Raw genomic sequence first — 27,895 nt, 5'->3', positions numbered from 1 at the left:
TGAGGGTATTAAGTGACTTTTCAGAACAGCCAGATGTTTCTTGAATTCCTTAGTTTTATTTTCACTTTATTTTTCCATTTCCGTTTGATGAGCTTTGTTGTTTTGCATGTTTTGATAGAAGAGAGCAAACTAACACTTTCCAATGAGAGTTAAGCTCACGAGACTGAGTGTTTTTCACATAATAACAATAATCTCCAAATGCATGTAGCCAAAAAACGTTTTGTTTCTCAGGGCATCAAGTTGTCAGCAGAGGTCAAACCATTTGTTCCAAAGCATGCGGCGGTAACTGTGGCATGGTCAGAACCCTCAGAAGCATGTGTCTTTCCTAGGTACTTAACTACATGCTACCCATTTGTTCAGGAACCATCTTTGGATAAGTATGTATATTTTCTGAATCTTATTTATTGGGGGATTTTAACCATCTGGTTTTGGATGTTGACTCTTAAAAAGTCAAGGTTCCAATATATTGCTAGTCCAACTGTAGAAATGCTTCTGCATTATCTTCATGATTTAGTTTTTTACATTTATGTTCTCTGGGTGTATACCGGGTACCTGGTCTTTTGTTCACAAGGGCCTGTATTGTTACAGAGTGTTAAGGAGAATGTGGTGTTCTGTAATGATTGGTCTGATTTTTGTGTGTTTTGGAAGGAGCTGAATTCAGTCCTTGAATGAAAGTATGGTTGTGTTGCAACCAGGCTGAGGTAGATGTAGTTGTACACAAGGAAAATGATTCTTCCAGAAGGTTTCTCATCCTGTAAAATATTCAGTATATGGGGTCTCTTCTAGATCTCCTCTCCACAACCTGTGCATCTCCAGAAAGGCAGTTTTACTAGAAATGCTACAGGTTTCTGAAAGTTTTGGGATTTTTCTATTAAAGTCCAGGAATGGTATTTGTGGTAGACTTATAAAAGTATTTTATAAGGAGCAAACAAGAAAAAAACCCTACATAGCAGAATAGGAAATAATTGAGTCCTGTAAGAATCTGATGATGTTACATAGTTCTCTCATTGCTTCTTAGGGCCATAAGCATTGGATTGATTATACAATTACTGCAAAGTTAATGGTGCTTCTTTAAAAATTCAGAGCATTAGTGAACACAATCATCGTAGTCCATTGTTTTGTCCTACAGGAAATCTTAGTATTTTCAACCTATTTTCATTCTACTATAAATTTCACACTGAGGTGAGTATGGCCTGTTCTGTGCCTTAGAGAAAGCTCACAGCATTAGCATTGAATCAATTACTATAAAAAACCCCACAACCCAGACAACAGTAGCCTTCTAATGAGTGTTCTGCCTTGTTGGGACTGAGACATGGTTATATTTAAGTCTCATTTGGTATATTTCTTCTTGGTCTGTGAACTGATTATAAGCATTGTTTTGACAACATTCTGTCAGAATTGCAACAGGTAGTATGAAGTGTGTTGTCTGAAGTCTTCTGTACCAATGGGAAGGTTTCTCTGTCATTATCTACACAAAATTCTGAGGCTGGCAGCTTCATGGAGAGCAGCTTTAAAAACTGAGTGCAACTTTCTGAAACTGAGAAATTTGTATTCTCCCTAATCAAATCTGGACTTAGTATTTTCTGGACAAAGTATAGAAGGAAATTTAAAGGGAATTTTTGAGCATACATTGAAAGAAAGAGGCATGCCCCAGACATGCTGTGTTTTCATAAATTGTGATGGTTACATGCAGATCAGTTAATTATTGTTTTATAGTTCTACATTGTATTTCATACATGTTTTATACTCCATAAAATGTTATACTTCCACTTTGTTATTGTCATTTTAGTACAGGTTTTAATGTTTGGGTTTTTTTTTTGCAGTCAAGTGTGTGATGCATGTCATGTTCTTACACTGCGTTTTTGGTTTGTTTCACAAGAAAAAGCCTACTGAAAATAAGCATGGAGAATATCAGTAACCTTAAACAGTCATGAGAACTGTAACTGCAAAGCAGACTAGCTTTGAGACTTGGAAATGGATAACGTGTGTTTTAAGATACTACATTGCTTAACTACATGTTTTCCCAAAACAAAATTAATTGCTTTTAAAGAAGTCTGTAGCAGTAAGTAAATGCTTAATTGAAATAACATGAAATAGAGCTTTCTTGTTAAACAAATTCTTTAGACAAGGAATATGTTTGTCTAGGCAACAGGTAGGTGCTGAAGACTTGCCCTAGGATGACTTTCATTTCTTTCTCAATATCCATCACATAGTGTTCTGGGAGATCCTGCCTTCCGTGAATACTCCAGCTGCTCTTACTCACCTGATGTTGTTGCAAATGTGTATCCAGTAGCTGGCTCACAGTATCAGTCTAACAACTCAACACACTACTATAATGGTTCAGGAGTAGTCAGTGAATCTGCTGAACAAGCATATCCAGTCAGACAAGAAAGTAAGAGTCTTTCAAAGGTGAGCAAATTCGTGTTTTCTTAAAAATTATTATTAAATTCTTACTTTAAATCAATCTTTATAAATGTTTGGTTCATATTTTTAATGTGAGTCATCACTCTTTCTTGTGATCATCAATGACCTTTGAAAAGGATAGTAGTGTAGTGTGCCCAGCTTCAGAATACTGAAAAGTTTGCGGAATTGTACACTTCAGATTAATACAATTTTTCAAGCAGCATTTTTGGAACATGAGGGGAAAGAAGCGTCCAGAGTTGGGGGGGAGAAGGTGGGGAACACCCTTCATTTGTGAGCTGTGCTTTCGTTTTTCACTCTTTGGGCTTGGAGGGAGGGGAGGAGGGCTCTTTTTTTTTAAGCCCTGTGGCAGCTTCCATTAACTTGACTTAAGACAAACCTGGTATCTGTAATCATCTGTTTGACTGACAAGTCAAAGACCACATCTCTTTGGTCATCTGAAATAATTTCCAAGACTTGCTGCAGGTTGAAGACAATCCACAAGAAGGAAGGAACTTGTGCTGCTGGGGAGAGGGAAGAGAGTATCATATTAGAAATGTAGTCTTTTTCAGTCAAAAATATATTGATGTTCTGTAAACAATGTAAAGAGTCATTTTTGTCTCTGTCTGTTTGGGATAAATTTCCTGAAACTTGTGAAATATTTGCAGACAAAAAATAGACAATCCTCTCAAAATATAAAAGGGAAAAAACCTCAGTGTATTATGATCTCATTTCTCTTGGGGATTAGACATTGTATTTCTTAGATTTGTCCAACTGCTTTTGTTTCCAGCAGTTTCATCTGATCTGTTCTGCAATCACATCCTTTTGCTGCACCTTACTTCCTAGGTAGAGACCTAAGTAACTTCACTGTGTTCAAGCCTATGTAGAGGAGTAGTAAGGACTAGGTCCTAAGCATCCTTTATTACACATAAGGTACAAAGTCTAGACCCCTAAAATTATTAATTTTCTTGCTGAGAGGAGGATTATGTGCTGAAACTGTCTGGAGAGAGGATGAGCTCAGCATTAGCACAAGTAATGTAATATGAAAAAACTTAGTTAAGCTTCTGGGAGGAGTTCTGTGATCTTTGTAGGGGCCTTGTACTGTTTATTATAGTCTTTTTGTCATTTTTCCCTGTCATATATTTTGTGAACTTCAGAGAAGTGATTTATAATTTCAGCCTTGCATTAATTTGATCATGTGTCCTAACGCTTTAATAATTTGCCTTTGGAGATCAAGAAATACCTTGTCCTCCCACCCAAGTAAACACTTTTGCTGCCAAATGTCCTCTGAATTTAGTCCAGCATCCTGTGATCAGAGTTAAGCCATTTGTCTAGGCTGGTATAGTACAGTTTGCATAGATGCAAACCTGGTGCTTGTTCCTTGCTTGCCGATTTCTAAGCCCAGCTCTGCCAAACTGTATTTTGTAGAAGAATTGTAAGATTTTGGTGACTGTGTAGAATGGGTGAGTCTGTGTCCTTTACAGGGATCACGTAGGTGTGTCTTCTCTAACTACTTTACTCCAAGTTTTTTGGATGTTCTGACATCAGTCTTGAACAGTTTGCCCATGATATGTAGTTTAGTCAAAATATGGCATGCTGTCAAGATTTTAGCCCTGTTCTAGAAGAAACTTTGTTTTAGAGAATCAGACTGGATGATTTAATCCAAACAATTTTAAACCATTGAAAATGCTCTGATTAATGAGATCACAAAAATGCAATTGTCTAGAAGCATATGTATATATCCATCTTACTTGGGCTATAATGTATGCTAAAAATGGCACAGGGAACAAGGTAGATGAAATTAAATGCCATATGTCTAAATGGCTATTCCTATTTTTATTGGTTACTTGGGGTAATGATATACTAACTGTTTGTTTTCTATTAACTTGATGGTCAAACTCCAGATGCAGAGGTGGTTGACTGTAACTCACAGCAAACTTGCTATCTTTACAAAGTTTCAGTAAAATTTACTAAATGTGTCACAAATACTTGCAGCAGAGGAGATTAAAAGAAGGTGAGAAAAAACTGGACAAGAAAAGGCATAATGGAGGCGAAGCTTCTGTCAGAATTGTGAACAGGACTTCATTCCAGAGTTCTACATGCAGCAGAGATTCCGTGAAGCCAGGTACAAACATGTTGTTTGGTTATAAGTACATGGAATAGATATGGAATGGGTGTCTGTGCAATACGCTGCAGTATGCGGCTATGTTTCTAAATCTAGAATATTTAAGGAAAAAGATACCCTTTTCTGTGTGACTCTCTTAAGAAGGTGTGGTGACCTGTCCTTTCCTGATTGAACAAATTCATGTAAACTGATACAAAAAAATTCTAAAAGAGCATCTGAATTTATACTTGCTTATTCAGTCAGCGCTCTGTTTGCATGATGATTATAATTGCTAGGTTTTTTATTTAATATGAGCTCTGCATAGCAACAGTCCTGGTTGCTATGCACAGCTCATATTGGTCCTGGTGACGATTGCTGTAGTTATGTTAACTAGTGTATAAAACATACTTAGAAATGATCACAAACAAGCTTAATTACTCAGGCTTTACATGCTTTATTTAGACAGGTTCAGTAAAGCTACAAACAAGAAGTCAACTGAAACTCCAAAAGCAGAGTCTCGTCCTGTACCCACATTTGAAGCTAGCATTCTGGATTTCCACAAGTCGCAGAGTTTGGAAAGCAGTGAGATACTGAATGTACACCATAAAAATACACCAGTAAGTTTGGTGGAAAGTAACACTATGTCCTTAGTCAACTTCACATGTCTCTTCTACTGGGCACCAAGGATAGCCCATGCTAACCCATGTTACAGAACTTGTAAAAATAAAACTTGTCAAAAGTACAAGCATTATAAATTCAAGTGTTTTGCATTCAGTGTGGCAGTTTAAGACCTATTTAAATACCTTGCAAGCAAGGGAGTTCAGAGCTAGAGGTTTTCAGGCACTTCTTCTAGGTGGTGGTGTCAGTGCTTGCTCTTACTCTTTCTTAATGTTCTTTCCTTGTCTGTAGATAGAGGAAAGCCAGGTACCACCAGAAATAAATGTAATATGTACTGGTATGGTCTAGATTTCCTGTAGGGACCACATATGTTCCTGTACTTAGCAGCTTACTGTTTTCTGTTTCACCTGGAAATAATAAGTAAGCAGTCAGTTATCCAATAGTTTCCACACATTTAAAAAAAAAAGTCTGGGCTGTTGAACTTAATTGCTTTCTGCTAAAGGTTAAAAATAAGAAACTGAATTCCAGAAGGAGAAGAAATATTGTTGAATCTTATTCTTTATTTCTTTGGCTCCCTGTCTGTTAGTAAATAAAATACTGAAGTATTCAGCAGTGTATCACATATATAGAATCAAAGTTTTCAGTAGTGATTAATGATTAATAGTTCTGAAGAATCCAAACAGAACATTTTTGATGCTTCTGAGTAGAAAACTGTCTGCAATGAAAAAAGACCTTTCTGCTAACCCTTGAGTGTCATTTTTCATTATTTGTTTTAGTTTGATGATAGAATTTGTTTTTAGCACACATGAAATATCAAAATATCTTTTTGTTTATTGTTAGATCATTGTTTTGATGCTTTTGTAAAATATAAGAAGGCATAATCTTGGTTCTCTACCTGTGAAGAGACACCTGCTCAAATTTTGTAATACCATAGGGCTGAAATGATGGTTCCACAAGGACAAGCGGCAAAAAGGCCAGAAAGGTCCTTATGCCCTTATCTGTAGGTGGGTTGAGAATTCTTAGTTTATGGTGGTTTATTGTGTTTTGCTATGTTTAGGTCAGTGATTTTAATCCTTTTATGTTACCTTACTGTCTATTTTGCAGGAAGATACTTCTGCAAAAAGCAAAGTTTCACCAAAAGCTTCAGATGAAGCAGGAGCCAATTTAATTCCCTCTTCACTTGATGGTAGGGGTAAGTTCTTCAAACAAAAATTATTTGTCTGCATTTTTAACTGCTTGTATCTCAGCAGTTTGGAATACTAAAGTGTGCTGAGGAGCTGTTGCTGTGTAAACTATAAAAAAAATTAGGAGCAAGCTCATAATAAAAGAAGAAAACCCAGAAATAACACTATATCGCATTCTTTCAAATGAGATGACCACTTATCATTCATTCTTGCTCATTTTTCATCAGCTGAGATTTTAGAATTGAAGAATTATTTAGTTTGGAAGAAATCATAACTAACACTGCCAAGTCCACCACTAAACCATGTCCTTAAGTGCCAAGTCTCCACATGTTTTAAATATCTCCTGGAACAGTGAATCAACTACTACACTGGGCTGCCCATCCAGTGCCTGATAATGCTTTTGGTAAAGAAATTTTTCCAAATGTCCAATCTGAAACCACCTTGGTACAACTTCAGGCCATTTCTTCTTATCCTGTCTCTTGTTACCTCGGAGAAGAGGCCAGCCCCCACCTGGCTAAATGCTCCTTTCAGGTGGTTGTGGAGGGTGACAAGGTCTCCCCTGAGCCTTTTCTCCCAGCTAAACACCCACAGCTCCCTCAGCTGCTCCTCACAGGACTTGTGCTCCAGACCCTTCACCAGTTCTCTTGCCTTTCTCTGGACTTGCTTCAGCTCCTCCATGTCTGGAGCCCAGAACTGGACACATTCGAGGTGTGGCCTCACCAGTGCCCAGTACCAATGCCCTGCTCCTGCTGGCCACACTATTGCTGATACAGGCCAGGATGCCATTGGCCTTCTTGGCTCCTGGGTGCACTCTGGCTCATGTTCAGTTGCTGACAACCAGCATCCCCAGGTTCTTTTCCTCTGGGCAGCTTTCCTGCTGCTCTTCCCTAAGTTGTAGAACCGGATGAGATTGTTGTGACAATTTGAAGGACAGAACCTATCATTTCAGCTTGATGAACCTCATGCAGTTGGCCTCTGTCCATCAATACCGTCTGTCCAGATCCCTCTGCAGAGCTTTCCTACTTCCCTAACAGATAACACTCCTGCTTGGTTTGGTGTCATCTGTGAGCTTGTTGACTTGATCCTGGTCATTGATACATTACACAGGACTGGCCCCAACACTGAGCACAGGGGAAAGTGAAGAACACTGGCTCCAATATTGAGTCCCATTTTATTGTGTCATTGGTGCTCAAGGGAAGATATTTCTGTAGTTGCCTCATGTTGTGTCAGGTGAGAAAAGGAACATGTTCGGTTATTGGAAGTCTGTTTAGTCATATGCAGGTTTTTTCCAAGAATAAATGATACAAGCTATCACATGGCTAGTTTCATGTGAAAAGAGTTCTGCTCATCAGGATTGTCTTGAAGGCATCACATACATTAAGATTGAATTGTCTGAGTGCCTCTCACTGGATTTCTGTGCATACACAGATGTGCACCAGTCTGAACAGTTTGGTCCTTATCAGCCCGTAACTTCAGTAAGGATTCAGAAAGGACAGATTAATCTGCTGAAATGCCTTGAAGAGCCTTCTAAAGATAAAGTCATCTGATAGTGGGAGTTTTTGGTTAAATACTATAGTCAATTCCTATCCCTGAGAAAAAAATAGCAGTGGGTGGGTTGACCGTGGTAGGCAGTCAGACTTCCACACAATTGTTCTCTGGCTCTCCCTCCTCAGCAGCACAGGAGAAGAAGAAAAGATAAAAACATTTGTGAACCAATATAAGGACAGGCAGATTTGCTTGCCAGGCAAAACAGACTCAACTTGATGAAGATTGACAATTTATTGACAATTAAAATAGGGTCAGATGGTGAGAAGCAAAAACAAAAATAAAGCCACTTTCCTCCAACCCTCTTTTCTTCCTAATATCTCCTCCCTGCTCTGAGTGACGCAGAGAAACAGGGGCCACTCTGCCACTTTTTTCTTAGTAGGGTTGCAGGGGCACAGCTGCCTCACCATGGTCTACACCAGGGGCTGTGGGGGAATCTGTTTCAGTGCCTGAGCACCTCCTGCCCCTCCTTCTGCACTGACCTTGCTGTTTGCTGGGCTGCTGCATTCACAGTTTTTCTTACCATTCAGCCTTCCAACTCCTGCACATGTTTTTGACTCTTTATAACATGGGCACCATCAGCACGGCTGATAGGCCCAGCTGAGGCTGGCCATGGGTCTGTGTTGGAGCTGTTTGGGGCTGGCCATGTCCATCTCATCACAGCAGCTACTGCAAACTCACCCTGCTACCAAAATTTAGCCATTTAAACCCATTATGCTATTTTATTGTCAAGGCAAGTTTTTCTCATTCTTAAGAAAAATCTAGATTGTGTTCTATCTTTGCTTCATGTTAGGAATATTTACAAAATTAATTATATTTTTCAAAATGCCTTTCAAAACACTGATACATCTTAGTGGTAGGGAGTGACATTCTTGTACACTGAGGCACACTAGTAAGTATTTCAGCTGCTTTGTATGCCTGTAACACCAGGAAGTTTTCAAAAAGTGAAAAGTACCAATGTGGTCCTGTGCTTGAAAGCTACATGATGGCTAGGAGGAATATTAAAGGAGTTTTGTATATAAACATAGCCGAATTTTCAGTATTTTGAAGATGAGCATGGGAGTGTGGAGTTAGTATGATACAGTACAGACTTACAAATACCACTTAATTTTGTTTGTGTATATAGTGTTGGGCAGTATATGGAGTAGTTAAAATTCAGGAAAGCTTGCCGGAGAAATAAAATCTGTGTTTTATTCAAGTCCTTTTCTCAGAAAGAATATGGCTCTGCTTTTTTGCTAATCCTGGACTAATTAATTACTGATTCTTTTTCTTTTGAGTATTTGAGGACTATTTTTGGGACATCTTTGTGTTTACATTTTCCCAATGTCATTTCCTGAAGCACCTGCAGATGGCTCTGCTCAGCCACACGTGTCTTGGGCCTCGGTCCTTTTGCAGCCCCCAAAGAAAATTGTTTCATCACCAGCATCTGAAGGTCTTTCCAGAGGCAAAGGGAAGCAGGAGAGTGAACCAAAGGTACTTGAGAATTCTCTGCTCTCAACTAATGCTTGTCAGTGTGTTTGTGTCTCTTTATTGCAAATTTTTCCCTGGCCTCTCTGCAGTATCCACTTTTAAAAGGAGATGATGTGAAGTCAGCTTGTTCTTATTAGAATTTTTCCTGTCATGGAAAAGAATCACAGGATATCAAAAAGATAGTGCTAGCCTAGGAATAAGAACTTTCAGCTTTGAGGCAGGTTCTTTTTTTTCAAATTCCTGATCCTCAGAATAAGGCATGAAACATAGAACTCTTGCCTTATTTGGCTTAATATTTCCTGATTAAATCCCAGTAGTCCCAATACATTCTGCTAACAATGCAGTATGCTGCAACTGAAGAATTCTTGCTGTAGCTGTGAATTTCTGAGAGATACTGAATTTTCCTTGTCCGCTTAATGTCCCAGCCTGGATTGATTAAGATATCCTTTAGTAGTGTAAGGCTAGTAATTGCATATATTTTGGTAGGTGATACTGAAAAAGATTTTAAAGGCTGTGCCTCATGGTCTTTTGCAGCAGTCAGAAACAAAAAATATTGCAAGTGAAACCGAGCCTGAAGAAGGATCAGAAAAGAAGAAAAAAAAGAAGAAAAAGAAGAAAAAACTAAAGTCACCCAGTGATGTAGAAAGACCCCAGAGTGAATCTAACACAGTACAGGAACCACCAAAGATTGAGGTAAACTGAATAAGGTTTGGTTGCTGTTCTTTTAAGTGTTATGAATGTACTAGAAGACAAAGTTTTAACACAGCTTTGTACAAATTTAAGTTCAAATCCTATTTGTAGAGGATGTTAGTACAGTTTTTTTTTTTTCAATTGAGATGTTTGTCTGAGGTTACTGGTAGGAAACTGTTGTAGTTTTTAAATTACCACATGTTTGGTGAGCACAATTTCCTAAATTAGAAATATTCTGTAGCAACTGTTGCTTGGGCTATGGGGAGCATAGTATACTGGGTGCTACAGTGTTCCACGGTTTTAATGATTGTGGTACAGTATTACAGTTCTAGTTGTCTCACAGCTGGAAGCAATTTCTGTGTAACACAGTTGACAGTGTTTGCATTTCTGATTTTTAATTTCAGTTTCCTTCCAAATTCGTGTAACTGTAATAAGGATGTTGGTGTTTTGATACTTTTGTGTATCAGTATTGCAAAGGCATGAGCCTCTCCTACATTAGAGGAGTGTGTTGCTGGTATGTGGTTGAACAGTGCTTCATTGTAGGCCTAAGATTGTACAGCATGTGCATGTGTCAATTTACATGTTTGATCTGGTGTACATAATACTCAGTCTCTGAAATGACAGCATAAAGAAGCTTTCCTGGCTGGCTTCTGTTCTGTACCTTTCAATGCGGAACATGAAGCAGAACTGTGTTTATGTGGTTTCATTATATGCTTCCTTTTCCAGGAATGGCACAAGAAATGAGTATTGTTAGAGGATTATGGGTAAAACCAAAGATCGGCTAGTTCTTTTCTTCAGGAGAATATCCCAGTTTTGCCATATGCTACCATAAATGCTATATGCTATGAATGGGCATTCTAAACTGAAAGACAATGACAGAAGTCATGGAAAATAGCAGAATGGTAGTGGGGCTGTTGAAGTCAAAATTTGAAAAAAATTGCATAGAGCCATGGAACAAGACATACACATTGTACTAAAATCTGAGATGTGGATGCAGTGTCTGTTGTGGCAGTGGGGGAAAGCTTTCTGACCCTCCTGGTTTGCTGGGAGTGCTTGTGTCCTCATCGGTTTGAAAAATGGGTGAGATGCTTGTTTGATGTTCTTGAAATAATAAACAATGAAGAGATGACACACATGGAGCTTCTGGGCACCCAGGAGGTTTAAGAAGGTTCTGTTTATGTGCAGCAGCTCAACAGGGCCATATATTGGATTGCTCTCTGGTTTTATATAGGTCAGTCATTTTTAGACATGACTAATAGACGTAAATGGATACATCTGGAGAAAACCAATCCTGTCATTTCATACACATTGGTAGGTCCTGACCTCAGTATCTTCCTTAAGTTAAAATTGAAGCTGCTATTGATAATCAGGTCAGTGCTAGTAGTACTGGTCAGACATGTAAAGGTGCTGGGAATTACTAGGAAAGTAAAACAGAAAATGGGTTATGACAATACAGAATTTCAGGACACATCCGATCTAAATATAGCATGGATTTTGTTTTCATTTGTTCCCCGCATTACTTAAAAAGTACACTTATTTGAACTAAAAAAGATAGACAAAAGTCTCCAAAAATAATCAAAGGTATGAAGCAATTTCTGTGGGAGGCAAGACTGAACAAAATTAGGACTCCTCAGTATGCACAAGAGATGGCTAGATGGCAATATAGCAGTGTCAACAAAATAAAAAAGGAAGTTACTTGACCTTTCTCCTAGTGTTTGATGTTCTTACAGACGGTAAGAACAAATACAGGGAGGTGTAGCCTCTCGCTGAGTGCTACATTTTAATGATTCAGTTTGCTACAGGATGTTGCAAATGTCAGAAATCTGTTTGCATTTCAGAAGCAATTGGACAGACTTATTTAAATCTTCTAAGCTGAAAAGAGTGTATTTGTGAAATATTTTTTCACTTCCTTGCAGTTGCTTTTTGGCTTACTTGCAAGCTTCTTGCAAATTATTTCATTGGTTGAAGTGTGTTACTCCTTGTGCTAGAGCTTCCTAGCTTGAGGTGTTTAAATAAAGCCTTTCAGGCTGGAAGAAGTCTTGGTGTGTTCAGTGGTGATCACAGCTAAAAAGGCCTCTCAGAAAGTGGGAGGAGAAGCAAAAACCTAGCTGATGGATTGGGATCATTGTGATGGAGGCAATGGGTATAGAGTGGCGAGTATAGGCCAAACTTCAGCCTGTCTGCACTTGATAATCCAGGTTCTGCACAATGGATCCTCTGCTAATAAAACTTCCTCTTGTGTGTAAGCCATAATCATTTGAGTAATTTCTATGTTTATTTCTGTACTCTAGTACAGAACTCAGAACTGCCTGTTCTGTTCTTCACTACTCACATGTTTAAGACAGATTTGCACAGCTGGAGACTGTAGTGGAAGAAGAGGGAAGTTGTTTGCAAGGCTTTGAAATGAGTTGAAAACCACTCCTTTAGGAGCTGTTTGCCTCTAATGATTACTATCAACTGACAACTGTAACAACCTGCTTTTGGAAGCGTTTCTGTTACAAGCTGTTTCAGCCCTGAATTAGCTGCTGCATAGAAGATTTAACCATTGTACTTGTCATAGTTGGTGGCACTACCCTTGGCTTCTGAATTTTTGTACAGTGAAACAAATTATGATAAATGTTTGATAAGCAGGGAGAAAATTGTTGGAGTGCAGGAAAAGGTTTTGAAATACAGACTTGATTGTTCTTATGAAATCATAATCTGATTTATTTGTTTAGGATGTTGAGGAGTTTCCTCATCTGGCAGCTGCTTCTGATAGGAGAAACAGGGTAGGACCTCAGAAACCATCCTTTCCATGTGCAGTCAGAAAGCAGCCTGAAGTAAGTAATCTTGCAACATTATGTGAATCAAATTTCAATTATGAATCCAAGTTGTTTGGATTTTTTGAGTTTTTTTTTTACATGAGTGAAATAAATCTCAAGAATTAATTTGGAACTGCATTCAGTACACGGATGAACCCTAAGCATAAATGACAAGGATTGAAAATGTGATTGTTCTTTCAAAGCAAGTACTGTAAATAATAATGGTAAAATTCTAGGTTTCAGTTGCTTTGAAATGAGTTTTGCTTCTAAAAATTTTGGTCCTTGGCCTTATTTCCCTGTGAATTTTAGTGGTTTAAAAAACCACCAAAACACAAGAAAACAAAACCATTGTTTGCTTTGTTTGAGGCAGTAAATAGCTTTGACAAGGAGGAATGAGTAGCAAAAGGCACAGCAGTTGCTTAAAAAAGATTTATTACACAAAAAGGTGCTGTACGTACATGCAACTCAGATGAAAGCAGCCCTTGGCTTTGTAGACGTAAGTGGGATATAACCCTTCAAAGCTTACATAAACTCTAGAGGCGTGATCATTAGGCCATTCGTATGCCTGTAACAAATTGAGGCTGCCGTGCTAGTTTTTTCTTCAAAATCTGAAAAACCCCATGAATGTGATGGCAGCCAATAAATGGTCATTCTTCTGGAAGGCCACATATGGTCTTCCCAGAGCCTTCTCTTTTCCAGGCTGAATAACCTCACCTCCAGCTTTTATCATAAGAGAGGTGTTCTAGCCCTCTGATCATTTCTGTGGCCCTCCTCTGGCCCTGCTGTAACATGTCCATGTCTTTCTTGTGCTGGGGCTCCCAAAACTGGACACAGTACTCCAGGTGGGGGCAAAAATAGGGAGAGAATTACTCCTCTCAGTTCATGGGCCACACTTCTTTATACACAGCCCAGGAGACGTTTGGCTCTCTGGGCTGGGAGTTCCCGTGGCTGGGTCATGTCCAGCCTCTCACCAGCACCCCCAAGTCCTTCTCCCTGGGCTGCTCTCCATCTGTTCATGTACTGTGCCAGTACTGGGGGTTGCCCTGACCCAGTACAGCACTTTGCACTTGGCCTTGCTGAACTTCATGAGTTTCACACAGGCACATTCCTCAAGCCTGTCAAGAATGCCATGCATCATTCTGGATGGCATCCCTTCCTTGAAAGAATTCCCTAAAGCCAACTCGGCTTGGTGTCATTCACAGACATGCTGAAGGTGCACTTGGTTTGAATTTAATATCATCTTCACCCTTTTCCACGTGTCTTGTTTTTATATATCTTTTCTTCATCCCTGTCACCTTTTGTCTTTAAATTCCTAAGATCCATCTCTCCGAAGAGCCTTGTGATAGTCAGTCTCCCTCTCTGGATGAAACTCCCAAAGTGGACGGACTGTCAGGGAAACAAGCTTTATCTTCTGTACTAGAAAGAAAGAAAACTCAGGTAAGTGAATTCGTGTTGAAGAGATTTCACAACTCAAAGGAGACAAAGGAAATGAGCCTATTTAAATATAAGACTCATGACCCATGCTCATCTGGGATTCTGCATTCATACTTTGAGATAAGTGACATGGTCACTCTTCTAATCTCTAACTAGAAGTAATCACTGGTAGTAATTGCCAGCCTCCAGGGTTTGATACAGTGTTTAAGGAAAAATGCAAACTTTTCATTATTATCTGTGGGTTTCAGATATCAGGAATTTTTCTTTCACAATTTTTCTTTCATGTTTTACTTGATCATGGCATAAATCCAGTCCAAACTGATTGTCGTAAGGAACTGGGAACCTCCTAAAAGTGGTTCTGACAGAACAGGAAGCCAAGGAGATCCCCTTATCTTGGGGAAAGGAGGAGAAATATAGAGAAACAAGTGAGGTCAGGAAGTAGTTTTGTGTTGGTGAGTAGTTCTGGCACAGCTCTGATGCAAGGTGAGGTCCCAATTAAAGACTGAGGAGGTCATGTTCTGTAACTGTGTTGTAACAGAAATTACAATGAATTGATTCCCCCAGATAAGACTTCTAAAAGTCCCAAATCTGGCAGTCATTTCCTTTGCATGTTTTGCTCTGGTAGTTTGTTCATAGTCTTCACCACACTATTCATTTTTATTCTTTTTATTTTCTGCTGTATTAAATATGGAGCATGGCTTTTGCCGTCTGTTCAAAGCAGAGAGAAAGAAGAGTGCTTATGAGGAGCTGGTGCAAAGATGATGACCTTTCTTTTTAGTGAGATATTGGAGATAATGATTTGTGTGTTGCAGTCACATACTCTGAAAGAATCACAGTAGTTTTTCTATACTTTTAAGAAAACTTTGATATGCCTTTTATCTCTTTCAAAGATAGATGACAGTCTGACCAAAGTGGGACCCTGACATAAAGGCCTTCCTTAATTGAAGACGTTATTCTTTTATGCTTTGTTGCAGTAGCATTTCTGAAAGTTACCTGAACTGTTTCTGATGTTTTAATATTTTTTGACATTAAAGTTGATGTTTATTTGAAGGTCACTGAGTGGCATTAAAGACCAGAAGTATTGTAGATAAGGATGTTAAAAGAGTGTATTATACTATAAAAAACGAGGTTCTTTACAGTCTGAAGTGGAAGGCTGTCTAACTGGTGCTGAACTTTTTCAGGAAACATCCAGGAGCAGTGGTAAGAAGAGTCAAATTCCAGTGCAGTTGGATTTGGGTGGCATGCTTGCAGTCTTGGAGCAGAAGCAGCAAACAGAGAAGGCAAAACAGTCTCCTAAACCTGTGGTATTTTCAGGTATTGGTTACTATGAAATTTCCTTTGTTTCACCTTAAACTGTTTTTAAGTATTCAGACCTTAAATGTAGCCTGATTTCTGATCTGTGATGATCTCTATACAGGCAAGACCACAGTTCACCAGATACAAGAGAAAATCAAGTTTCTTTAAAAAGAAATTTAAAAAGCATGGCAGTCTGAATTGTTTGATGGAAGACTTATGGAAAGAAATATCTTAAGGACACTGATTTGTGAAAGAGTGCCTTGTATAAATAAGAGGTGTGATTGAAATGTTGCTTTGACAGAAGTACCAATGTTTGTGGAGGTTTTTGCTCTCCCTTATGTATGTGTTTTATTGTTCTGATCTGAACAGGCAGGAAGGGGCTACATAGTAACAAAGGCTTTCTTAAATCTCCTCTCATGCTAGAAATCATGCAGCTGAGGCTTGATTGAAAAAGCTCCTTTGCAAGCATGGAGGTTATATGAGAGTCAGGCAGCCCAAGCCAAAGAATGAGTTCTGATATACCTCTTAATTGTGAAATAATTGATGCTAACAAAATGCTAGGTTTTCTTAATGGAAAAGATCTTTCAGTCCTTTATGATGTATAACTAGGAAGCAGAAAAAGGCAGCTCATTGCCTTTTTATTGTTACAGGTCAAAATTTAATATTAATTATGCTGGTGTAGTATATTTTGCAGAAGGAACCGCAATATTTGGTAGCATTCAGTGACAGTAAAATTTCTCTTATTTCAGCAAAGATTTTTTTTTAGTAATTGTTTCATAAAGAGATCTAATCACAAGAGATTTCATCTCACAATACTTAATGTGATAGCTGAGATTTTAAATCTGAAGCTCAAGATGGTAAGCATTGGTGAGATTTTCCTTCACTAAGCTGAGGGAAGTTATAAGGTGCTTTTTTAAAGTATTGTTTTCAGTTGATCTCCTTTTTTTTTCATTTGGGTCAATCAGACTTAGTGCTGCAGAGGTGCTCATAACAGTTTTGTTTCTGTAAAACTATACAGTGCATGGATTGATGAGTAGATGGTGGGCCACAAAGGTATGGGTCAAAATACCTGTTTTCTAATACTAAGTTTCCTGTGCCTGAATCTGCTGCAGAAGAGAAATTGTTGTGTCATGTTTGTATCCTGGAAGCATAAGGCAGATGTTACTTTAACTTTATATTGTTTTAATGTTTTAAGAACGGAGAGGAGTGTGACCACAAACAGTTGTTTTTATTCCAGTTACTACTTCACATTATAGACAATACTCGTAAAGTCATCAAATTTAGGAACACGAAAACGGTGAACTTGAAATAGTGATGTACACATTACGGAAATATGTATCTGCAGGGTGTATACTTACTTATAACTGCAAATCCAGCTTCAATTTTTGTAGCCACCTATGATGCACATTTTTGGCAGTGTTCTCAGTTTGCCTTTGATACACAGAGATGAAAAAGAAACATCAGTGTAGCAGTTTTATGATGTAAACTGTTTACGGTAAGAGTACTGCATGTGGTGTGGGAGGATCTGCATATAAATACTGTGGAAGCAGTAAATGAAGATGGCTTAAGACAGCTGCCAGAATATTTTCGTGTACTTAAAGGAGAGAGGTTGCCTTTGCCTGAGTCAGGAGGGAAGTGTCAAGCTGGTTCCACTGATACTTACTTAGTCATCCTCTCCATTGACTTGCTAATGTGAACTGCTTTATATTGCAGATAACTGAAGTTTGACAAGGTCCCCTACAGGATACAGCAGTTCCTACTGATAGGGAGGAAGAGTAGTTTATTTGGTATGAGGTCATGGTGTGGAAGATCCGGGTTTAGTAATTCGTCCAGTCATTTAAAGCTCCTGTGCTCTAAACCCTCTGAAAAAATGCAAGTGAAGTGGACATCTTCAGCAAGCTTTGCAGGTTAAGCAAAAGAGACTTAGCTGTAGCTTTGCATTACTCATGACCCATTTGCAAGTGAATTTCATCTAGTTTCCTTAAGGTGTAACAGAAGGTAGGCATAAATGCTTATGTTTATTTACAGCAAGTAAATCTAAAATCTGTAATACTGCAGCTCAGTATTTATCTTAACTCAGTACAGAATATGTGGCAGAAGAAGTGCCACCACCATGAAACACAGAAATTCCTGAAGGTTTACCAGGCTGGCATGGCGTGGTGTTGAAGGTAGCTTGGACTGCAGTGTTTGATCAAATTCTGCTTTTGAGACAGAGGTTGTGATTCCAGAAGTATAACAGAAGTAGGGGACACAGCAGTTTTTTGTAAGGAGTATCTTTTAAAAATAACATTGTTCAATGATACAGGAGTGCCTGTAAATATTCTTAATAGTAACACAACACAATTTTAATATGTGAATACCAGTCTTAAACTTGAAATTGGATTCTAGTTCAGGTATTCATTTCAGTTGTCTGATGCAAATTTCTTCTTAAATCTCAGTTGGTGGTGCCGTACCATTGCTCTCTAAAGACCCTGCCACTGCCACGAGAAGTCACCGTTTAAACCAAGGAAAGATGCCTCATAATCCCTTGGATTCCAGTGCTCCTTTGGTAAAGAAAGGGAAACAGAGAGAAGTACCTAAAGCAAAGAGACCAACACCCCTTAAAAAGGTCCTTTTTTTTTTTTACCTAAAATAGTAAAACTATAGATAATATATTACTCTGGGAGTCTGTTAAGCCCTCTCATATGGAGATCTGCATCTCAGTGTCCACTTGTCTGAATTCAGTTTAAGTTTTCCTTGGTTTCAAAGAGGGTTGGGTAGAAGAGGGTAATCTTGCTAAATGGGGTATACAAATTCCCAAGAAATACACTTTCTCCATTGAATCAATTGATAAAGTGCCACTACAGAAGTGTCCACACATCATTGGTAAAGGGAGACATGCAAAGAAATATTACTTGGTTTGGTAAAGATTACCTTATTTGCAGGACTGAGGAAAATGGATCAAACAGAGGTTGTATTTAATGTTTCTATGCTCTTCCAAGCCAGAATTCCAGCTGATTCTGCAGCAACGGGTGTTGGGCCCAGCTGGTGATGTCTGTTGTGTCTTCCCTCTTTGCCCATTCATTTTGGTTCCTGTCACATCTTCTTTACAGAGGACTTTTTTAACTTTAGTTCTGTTCTTGTAGTTTATCCCTAGTAAATATTTTCTCCACCCACATACTGGTAATCAAGGTAAAAGTCCTTTCCTATGTAAATTCAAGAATTGTCTTTCCTTCTTTTTATGTGCAAATAGAAAGTAAGGGTTGTAAACTTCAGATGCTAGTGCTGAAACTATAAATGGGTTATAATGGTTTATAAATGGGTTTTGTGTAAATATGTGGTAAAAATAATGCTTTGTTATCTGCATGACATCAAATTAGTTTGGTTTTTATACATATTTTTAGATTATTCTGAAAGAAAGAGAACAAAGAAAACTGCAGCACCTGTTAGAACAGAAAGCAGCACCAAAAGATGAAGATAACATTTGTCAGACAGAAGGAAATGTTACTGAAAATGCAACACTTCTACAGGATAGTCAAGCAGGTATCTTTTGAGGGAACCTGTAATACAGTATGTAGCTGGAAATTTGAGCACATTTAGTACTTCAGAAAACAAGTACTACAAACTGCCAAATGAAGGCTGCAGCCTCAGAGTTTTCTGAGATTCACCTCAGGTTTATCTTGACTGTAAAGTGGGCTAAAGCTGGAAGTCAGTAATAGGGATCTGATTACTGTTCCACACTTCTCTGCCTGGTGGTTTTATGGTATCTTGTAGGGAAAGTTCCTGCCTACCTCTGGCAATTAATGAGAAATGAGAAAATGAGAAAAAACCCTACGAGATTAAAAAAAAAAAAGTTACACCTGTTTCCCTACTACCACAGACTGTTCTAGTACTAAAGTAGTGACTCTTCCATACATGCTTGACAGATTAATTTCTTCGCAAGGCTTTTTGGGCTGTCTTTTCAATGAAAATGTCTTGATTTACATGATAGCTCTTCCGGAAATTCAAGTTGCTGAAGGGTTTCCGGAGCACACGGGGATCAAGGAGTCTAAAGAAGGTTCTGTGACTACAAAGCAGCTAACTGCCACTCTTCCAAAAATCCACAGCAGGAATTTTAGAGAGTAAGTATTGATTGTGTTTATTAATGGCTCATTTTGCACAGTACCACCAATATGGCATTTTTCAAACAAGGTAATCCAGTTGCATTATCTGCAAAACTAACTGGAGTTTAGACTGAAGGCTCTAAATTTTTTTTTCTTTCGGTCTTTCTGTAAGCTGACATACAAAGAAATTATAAACTTAGTGTGTTTTGTGATTCTCACTTGAAAATGTTTATTCCTTGAAGGAAAAAAACCCCAAGTTCACTAGAAGCTAAGGAAAGAAAACAAGCTGCTGTTAAAATATTAAACTTTATATTAAATAATGGGGTAACAGCTCAAATAAGGTGTGCTACTTTATTTCTTAAATAGTATTTTTAGTTGTAGTTTGGTATTCTACTGCCATACCAGATGGCAAAAATGTAAAGAAACTAGATGACATTTTATGTTGAGGCTGTGCAAAGATATAAAGGTAATATTAATGAGGTATTGTGTGCAGTTTCAGCTAAATATTTAAGATGATGTGTATACACATTTCTTTATAAAAAAGAAATAGTGATTACAATATGTGAAGATGTCAGAGATCCAGTCATGAGAGCTTGAAACAATTTCTTGAGGAAAGCAGTGTCTTAATTTTTAGTTCCCCTCCCATAAAGCAAATCCACCACTGGCAGTTTTTTTGCATTTCATGTCATAGTAATGGTTAATAGTGATACAGACATTCCTGCTGTGTTAATTCCTTATTTAACTTCTAATTGAAATAAAAAATGCTTAATTTCTTAATTTGTGCCTATGTAACAGTGTTTTACTGAGAGCACAGTTTGGGTTGAGTATGTGAAGGACAACTCAGTTTACAGGATGTAGAGCATTCAGCAAAGCTTAGATTATTTTCTTTAGATCAGGTTTTTTAGTGTTTCAGTAGATCTGTCCTCAAGACTTAGGGAAACAAATAGGAAATAGTAAGTAAAAATTCTTGAAACCTAAATTAAATTCAGAAATAATTGTATCTCTAAGATTCAGGATAGATGTTGTGATCTCATCTCTTTATCTTATGCGAATTTGCCACTGGCAAATCTTGCTGTTGACAATGCAGCTGATACATCTTTAGTTTTTCTTTTTGATACCCTTCTTCACTGGAAAATTCTTTGTGTAAAAGTGGGGTGGGGTGAAATAATTTTTAATCCTCATCTTCTCCAGAGTGGGGAAGAGTAAATTACATTGTTTTGTATCCTTTCCTTATGGACACGACAAAGCCATAGTCAGATAAGTGAAAAAGGATGACAGACATGAATGTAGGGAGCAGGAATGTGATCCAGTTTTCTATGTTTGGTACACATAACCTTGAACTTACAGAAATAAGTCAGAATTTTGTACTTTGGTTGCTGTATTTTCATTTATATATGTCAAAATAAATGCCCTCAGAAAAATGCTTCACTAGAAAAATATATGTGCATAGCTATTTCTTGAAATAATATATATCTATATATAGATACAGATGGATAGGTTTATTGTACATGTATATATGTATTTTTAATATAGTTTGATTAGGAGGCCAAGTAACACAAGGAACAAAACTTCTTCCTCTCAAGTTTTCAGACACTAAAAAGAAGTAAATTTTTGGTTTTATGTATATATTGAGTGTGTTTGGAGCAGAAGCAGAAAAAAATACAGAGACATAGAATAGAATTTTAAATGTATATTTAATGTATTACAGATTTAAGTGTTACATATTTGTCATTTTAGTGAATGTAACCGTTTTATTGCTTCTTTCTTCCAGTTACTGCAGCCAGGTACTTAGTAAAGAAGTTGACAGTTGTGTGACAGATCTCTTAAAAGAACTGGTTCGTTTCCAAGATCGCTTGTATCAGAAAGACCCAGTGAAGGCCAAAATAAAACGCAGGCTTGTCATGGGTCTTAGAGAAGTCCTGAAACATCTGAAGCTGAAAAAACTGAAGTGTGTAATCATCTCTCCTAACTGTGAAAAGATTCAGTCAAAGGGTAAGTAAGTTTTTAACCAAAAAAAATCTGTTTAATAAAAGAAGTACAAAAAAGAAGGTTCACTATATTGACAGCAATATTGTTATTATTGGAGGAATTTATTTGAATATCCTTTGAAAGCCAGCCATATAAAGTTGCCCTCCTTGCTCAGATTGTTTACTGCTGTGCAGCTGAACTGTGAGCTGAGTCAAGACTATCTGGGGTGGGAGAAGTTACCTGAGATTAGGGTCTTTAGTTACTGATTTGCTGTGCTGCTACACAAAAAATTGCACTGCCCAGCTGAGACAGTCCAAAGGCTGCTGATGCCAGCTCTGCCATCACAAGGAGTCCACTGTATCAATCTCTTTTAGAACATGGACTGACAGTAAATCACTAGTGATAGTTTCCTAACAGTTATAATTATTGGCATTAAGTTATTGTAATTTTTGTAATTTATGTCATTTAAAAAATTCTTTAGCAGCAGGGTCTTTTTTGATACTAGATTAGACTGTACTACATATATAGTAAAATGTGGAATAGAAGCAGTCTAAAATAAATGCTAACTAAGAACTAAGAAAAAAATATATATAAGAAAAAAATAAGAAAAAAAATATCCTTTAAAAATGGATATTCAGCTTTACTGTTGTGATCTCTGTTTTTTCCTATAAGGTGTAGTTTCAGAATGCACCCATACTCTTGGGATGTTTTTTGCCATGTGTTAACATTATGGTTCTTTAGCTCTAGTCAGCCTGATTGTGTTGTCTGCTGCAGGTGGGCTGGACGAGACCCTACACAACATTATTGACTGTGCCTGTGAGCAGAATATCCCGTTTGTTTTTGCCCTGAATCGCAAGGCCCTGGGCCGCTGTGTGAACAAAGCAGTGCCTGTGAGTGTGGTGGGAATTTTCAGTTATGATGGGGCTCAGGTAAGATGACATAAGTCACTTCATGTGTTCGTTCAAAAAGTTTCACGTTTTACTTGGGAAGAGGAGATGAAAATACTGTGATTTTTAAGGGTTTTTTGTTTGTTCTGCTTTTGCAGACTTAGACTCTTCATCACAGGTCATATACATAGCTTATATGAAAAAACTGATTTTAGAAGTACAGGCAGTCAGCACTGTTAAAAAATAAAAAAATTACTCTTGCTGTCTTTTCCTGACATCCTCTTCTTCTTTGTCTCCCTTGATGATTTTTTTCAAGAGAACTGTTGTTTTTATAAATCCTGATAAATGCTGTGTCTTTCATGTCTTCATACATACTAAGCTGCTCAACTTTTATTCATGAACCTACACATTCTGAAAGAAGAATACTCATTAGATTTTCAAGGAGATGTTAAAACCTATTGCATTATATAAACTCTTGTATTTTATATTGCCATAGGACCATTTTCACAGAATGGTACAGCTGACAACAGAGGCTAGGAAGGCCTACAAAGATATGATAGCAGCTTTAGAGGAAGAAGCTAAAGCAGGACTAAGAGAAACCCAACCCAGCATCTTAACTCCTGAATCTGAAAAAAGTGGCTCATTAGAAACTAGTAAAACATCTTCCAAGGACTCAGATGAGGATGTACCAAATTACAGTAAGTATTACTGACTTGCATTTAGTTCCATTTTCATTCATAATGTTCATCAGTTCTGTGATTTTTCACTGAAGCAAATGACATCTACTGTAGTCATTAGTAAGGAGGGAAGGTAGGGGTAAATTCTTGGGGTTTTTTGTAAATCTGAAGTTTTTACTGAGAAAGTATTAAAGAAAGTTCCTCCCTGAAATCCACAAATGGCAGGCAGCACACATTGCTTTGTTCAAGGAGGCTTAGCAGAGCTCCTACTTACATTTCTATTTGTTTAAAAAATGCTTTTAAGATTAATTGTGGATGTCCATACTCTATGACTATGGTAGGCTAACTTTTGTATTGAAGCCTATTTGCGATGAATCTTCCTGTCCACAAGCACTTCTTTGTAGAAACATTTTCCTCCAGCTCTGCTCTTAAGTCAACACACACTGCAATGTATTACAGATAGAAAGTTTTAAAAATTTACTGTTTTTTTTAAAGTTGGAACCACCTTCAGGGCTAGCATTACTTGAGTAGAGTGTTGGACACAAGGAGATCAGTGGACCCCATCACTCTTAAGTTATTCTTTTGTGTGTCATCTGATGTTGCATAAGGTAAATGCCAGCATGCCTGTGTGTCAGCTGATCTCAGCACTTATTTTGAAGGGGAAGTAAAAAATCAGGGTTGACTTTTCATTTTAAGTTTTTCCTCACGTATTATATGGTAACATTTTGGTTGTTGTTTTTTCTTCTTTTTTTCCCAATATTCCCTAGTTAAAGTCTGGAAGAGAAAACTTGAAGAAGAATATAACCCATACGCACTAGAATTGGAAAAGAGTGCTACTGCTGACATGGCGATACTGAATTTGGAAGACCATCAGTAAATCCAGATCCAGCTCTATTGGGCTTTATTTTTTTTCTGTTAGATCCCTAGGAAGAAGGTAGCAAAAATAACATAATCTAAAGAAATACCTGAAGTTAGCTAAGCAAACTGTTCTGAATCCCTTAAAGCAAAATGTACACTGGAGCACATGAGGCACTGGTTAATGTTTTTATGTTGTGTGTGTTTCTCTGATTAATATGGCAAATGACAACACCAAATTGTTGTAACCCCGAACCACTTGAACTGGCTTAGCATACTTTAATGATTATATGGACTAGCATTGATTTCTTGGGGTAGAATATACCAAAAGAATCTGATAGAAAAATAATTTTCTTCTGGAAGAGATTCCTTGAGCCAAGGGAGTTGCCCTTAATTTTTAACTTCTGCATAAAAAACTTCAGCTGTTGTTTGATTGTGGGTTTGTTCTTAGTTTTTCTTCTAAATAAGTCTGCTCAGAAAGGCAGGCTGCTATCAATGTCACTTTATTCTAGTCAGCAAATTAATTTGAGCAGGTAGCTTGATGTAAACTAATTAAGGAAGGCCATGATGACAGAGTTCCTAGTTGGCTCTTCTGTGTTGTTCTTTGGGGATCATACATCAGGTGTGAAGGAGATAGCACAGACTAGAAGGATCTGAAATTCCTTAAGTGAATGTGCTCTCTTTAGACTTTTTATAAATTTGATGTTTCTCTTGCTAGTAAGAGTACTTTATCATACATCCTGCTTTGAAGTTAAAGGATATTGCAGGGCAGCAAATGTGCTAGCCTGCTTATCTGTACTTTCTCCTTGCTAAGACTCCTCATTCCTTCAGTTTGGGGTTGTGTTGGTATATACATCTATGAGTTTTTGAGCAATCCCAGTTTGTATCTAAATAGAAAAAATTTATATCGTATAAGAAATGAAGTTTGTATCCTAGAGGAAATAAAATTTTAAAAACAAAATGTGCTTATAGTAGTGGTGGAGCACCTTAGTGGGAATGGCCTATATACACACTGGTTTTTGAGGACGGGCCTAAAGAAAGTAATTGAAGGGATGCACATATAACTTGTGTCAGCTTTTCTGAAAGGTGATACAGATGCCATATGCTGCTCAGCATCTCTGAGGTGTTTCTGCAAGCGCTTCACCATACTGAACATTTGTAGTGCAATACTTTGGAAAGTAGCTGCCTTGTGATGATAGAAGTGATATAAAAAACTTCAAATAATTTTGAAATGCAAAGAGTTTTGTAGACTATAAATTGTATAAAATCTGTTACAATATATTGATTCTATAAAGAATGTGTGTGACTTCAGTAAGCTTGTCTTATGAGATTTAGTGATACCTGAAATGTTCTACCTGAAACTTTTGGGAAGAAATGTGGACAAGGGGAGCTGGCCTTATGTGAAATGCACTAGTTATGATGATGATGATCTTTTTTGTATTAGTTCCTCCAAATCTTAAATGGAAATTGGGGGTTAAAGGCCCCAGTGACAAAACATGCTTTTGGCCAGCATATACCCTTGATGCAAAGGTAAGTTGTGATTTATTCATTTGTACCTGTGCCACTTGGATACACATTTAAAATTCTGGAACTGATAAACCCATTCATTGCGTGGAACGAGGATCAGTTGGTAAAGAAGTCTGGGTAAAGAAATTTGGGTTTTGACCATGTTTTCTATTTTGTCTTACTCTAGAAGAGCATAAAACTTCAGAAACATTACATGTTCACAATCTTAGGGACCTATTTCTAGTTCTTAGAGGGTATTAAAAAATTTACTGTAAGGTGTCACAGCCATGGTTACTAATGCTGGTACACAGATTTTTCTTTTTTTTTTCTTTTTTATCCTCCCCATAAAATTGAACTAAACAAAAAATTTGGCAAGTTTTTACTACTTGCAGTAATTTCCTGCAGAAACAAAGCAAAGCTTAGCTACATCATCCATAATCCTGACCCCTGTCTTACTTTGTAATCCCACTCACTCCAGAGAACTAAACTTTGGAGCAGAGAACTATGTCAAGTGTGCTCCAAATCGGTTCAACAAATGGAGGAGAAACAATTCAAGAAAAGTCTATTTATAGTTGTCCTGAGAGCAAAAAAATTATGAGAACAAATGAGAAAAAATTAACTCTGGTGGTATTGGAAGTCTGCATCATCATTAATGAAATGCCTACGTGAAAAACAGGGAAAATGGTTAAGAAAAGTAGGGAAAAAATGAGTTTTCACCCTGCGTGTGTGACAAGGTGGTCTGATGCTGAAAAAAAAAAGGATCATTCAAGTCTTAGCATGAAGAGACTGCTTTCTTTAATGTCAGAAACACTCTGATTTAAATCTTACCAGTTAGGAGAGAACTTAGGGATGAGTATGAAGCTTTCTGATACCACTCGAAGCAGCTCTCCACCTGAGCTGACTCATTATTAGGGAGCATCTTACTTGCTTCCAGATTGTTGATTGAGCAGCTAGAGAAAATTTAATATATACATCCGACTTTTGTTTCTTAGGTGCAGAAGGACAAAACTCTGAGCAGTAATGCAGTAGAACACTTTTACTGTGTGTAATACAGTAATACACTTTTACTGTGCATAGTGTGTAGGTCCTCACATTTTCAGTCTGATCATCACACTTGATCATCATAAGGAATGGTCTTTGAATTCATTCAGCATAGAATTTTTAAGCTACATTATCTCAAATATTGAAGAATTTGCAAAAACTAAAGAATCTTCTTGCATACTTTGTAATCTATCTGTATTTTAAGCATTAGTCAGAACTTCTTTATTTGGTATAGAAACTTTATTACTATGGTTTAAGCCCAGCCAGCACCACCCAGCCTCTCACAGTGGGAGAAAATCAGAAGGGTAAAATCCAGAAAACCATGGGTTGACATGATGACAGTTGAATAGAAAAAGCAAAAACCATGCACACAGGCAAAGCAAAACAATTCATTCAGTGCTTCCCATGGGCATGCAGGTGTTCATCCATTTCCTTGAGAGCAGGGCCCATCACACATAATAGTTACTTGGGAATACAAATGACATCACTCCAAACGTGCCCCCCTGCCTTTATGTACTGAGCATGATGCCACATGGTCTGGAATATCCCCTTGGTCAGTTTGGGTCACCTGTCCTGGCTGTGTCTCCTCCCAACCTCCCATGCACCCCCAACTTCTTTGCCATTGTGGCAGTGCAAAAAGCAGAAAAGGCCTTGGCTCTTTGTGAGCCCTGCTCAGCAATAACAAAAACATCTCTCCGTTATCAACCCTGTGTTCAGCACAAATCCAGAACATCAAGTCTCACACCAACCACTGTGAAGAAAATTACCTAAACCCAGCACAATTACCAAAGGAAATACCTTTGAACAAATGAGCTTGCTGACACTAAAAAGGAATGCTCTTCAAAGCACTGGCACCATAAGGGTAAACATAGTAAAAGAAAAATAAGTGTACAAGTTGAAATGCCTTTAAATAAATGTGATCCATGTCCTAATTTCTAAATCTTATGCCAAGATCCTCAAGCCCAAAATTATCTGGTTGGCTTAATGAACTCAAAACAGAAAACATCGTATCACATTCTTTGAACAGCACAAATCTTGCTGAGACTACTTTTGTTCTTTATTAAGTTAAAATAGCTGACATAAGAAAACCAGGGATGGGATGGGTGGCCTCTCTTGTACCATGTAACAGCTTTGGTGCAGTAAGAATATCCCCTTCCACTTCATGCTTGAGGTGATTCTCCTGAGTATCGGTTTTAATGTCAGCACTAACACTTGAAAAGACATCTCCAAATGCTATAATAATAAGAGTAACAGGTACTCTTAACTTGCGTATGTTTCTCCTTCTAGCCTGTTAGTTCCTTTGTCCATTAGAGGCTGTTTCTCTTGTTGCAGGTCTC

At 37.8% G+C, this 27,895-nt stretch overlaps 2 protein-coding genes across 6 annotated transcripts in view; one reads left to right on the top strand and one right to left on the bottom strand.

Annotated features, from left to right (window-relative positions):
• The window catches only part of SECISBP2 (SECIS binding protein 2), a 26,311-nt gene extending 1,003 nt beyond the window's left edge, over nt 1-25,308 (top strand). The window contains exons 2-18 of one of the 5 annotated variants that reach the window (XM_077171194.1): nt 232-329; nt 2,214-2,409; nt 4,396-4,525; nt 4,967-5,121; nt 6,227-6,314; nt 9,191-9,324; nt 9,856-10,014; nt 12,729-12,830; nt 14,130-14,249; nt 15,428-15,560; nt 17,981-18,150; nt 18,926-19,064; nt 19,513-19,642; nt 21,396-21,616; nt 22,367-22,521; nt 22,976-23,177; nt 23,924-25,308. In XM_077171194.1, the coding sequence (XP_077027309.1) occupies nt 232-329; nt 2,214-2,409; nt 4,396-4,525; nt 4,967-5,121; nt 6,227-6,314; nt 9,191-9,324; nt 9,856-10,014; nt 12,729-12,830; nt 14,130-14,249; nt 15,428-15,560; nt 17,981-18,150; nt 18,926-19,064; nt 19,513-19,642; nt 21,396-21,616; nt 22,367-22,521; nt 22,976-23,177; nt 23,924-24,033 (2,442 nt within the window). In that variant the 3' untranslated portion in view covers nt 24,034-25,308. Of the gene's footprint in view, nt 1-231; nt 378-2,213; nt 2,410-4,395; nt 4,526-4,966; nt 5,122-6,226; nt 6,315-9,190; nt 9,325-9,855; nt 10,015-12,728; nt 12,831-14,129; nt 14,250-15,427; nt 15,561-17,980; nt 18,151-18,925; nt 19,065-19,512; nt 19,643-21,395; nt 21,617-22,366; nt 22,522-22,975; nt 23,178-23,923 lie in introns of all 5 variants that reach the window. The other 4 variants (XM_054651777.2, XM_054651776.2, XM_054651778.2 and 1 more) reach the window with 4 other exon arrangements.
• SEMA4D (semaphorin 4D) overlaps nt 21,302-27,895 on the bottom strand; it is a 106,400-nt gene continuing 99,806 nt past the window's right edge. The window contains exon 19 of the mRNA XM_077171190.1: nt 21,302-27,895. Within this exon, the coding sequence (XP_077027305.1) occupies nt 27,866-27,895 (30 nt within the window). The 3' untranslated portion in view covers nt 21,302-27,865.

Source organism: Agelaius phoeniceus, chromosome Z, assembly GCF_051311805.1.
Source record: "Agelaius phoeniceus isolate bAgePho1 chromosome Z, bAgePho1.hap1, whole genome shotgun sequence".
Taxonomy (NCBI): Eukaryota; Metazoa; Chordata; class Aves; order Passeriformes; family Icteridae; genus Agelaius; species Agelaius phoeniceus.
Note: the sequence above shows the minus strand (reverse complement) of the source record. Positions and strands in the feature narration are given on the sequence as shown.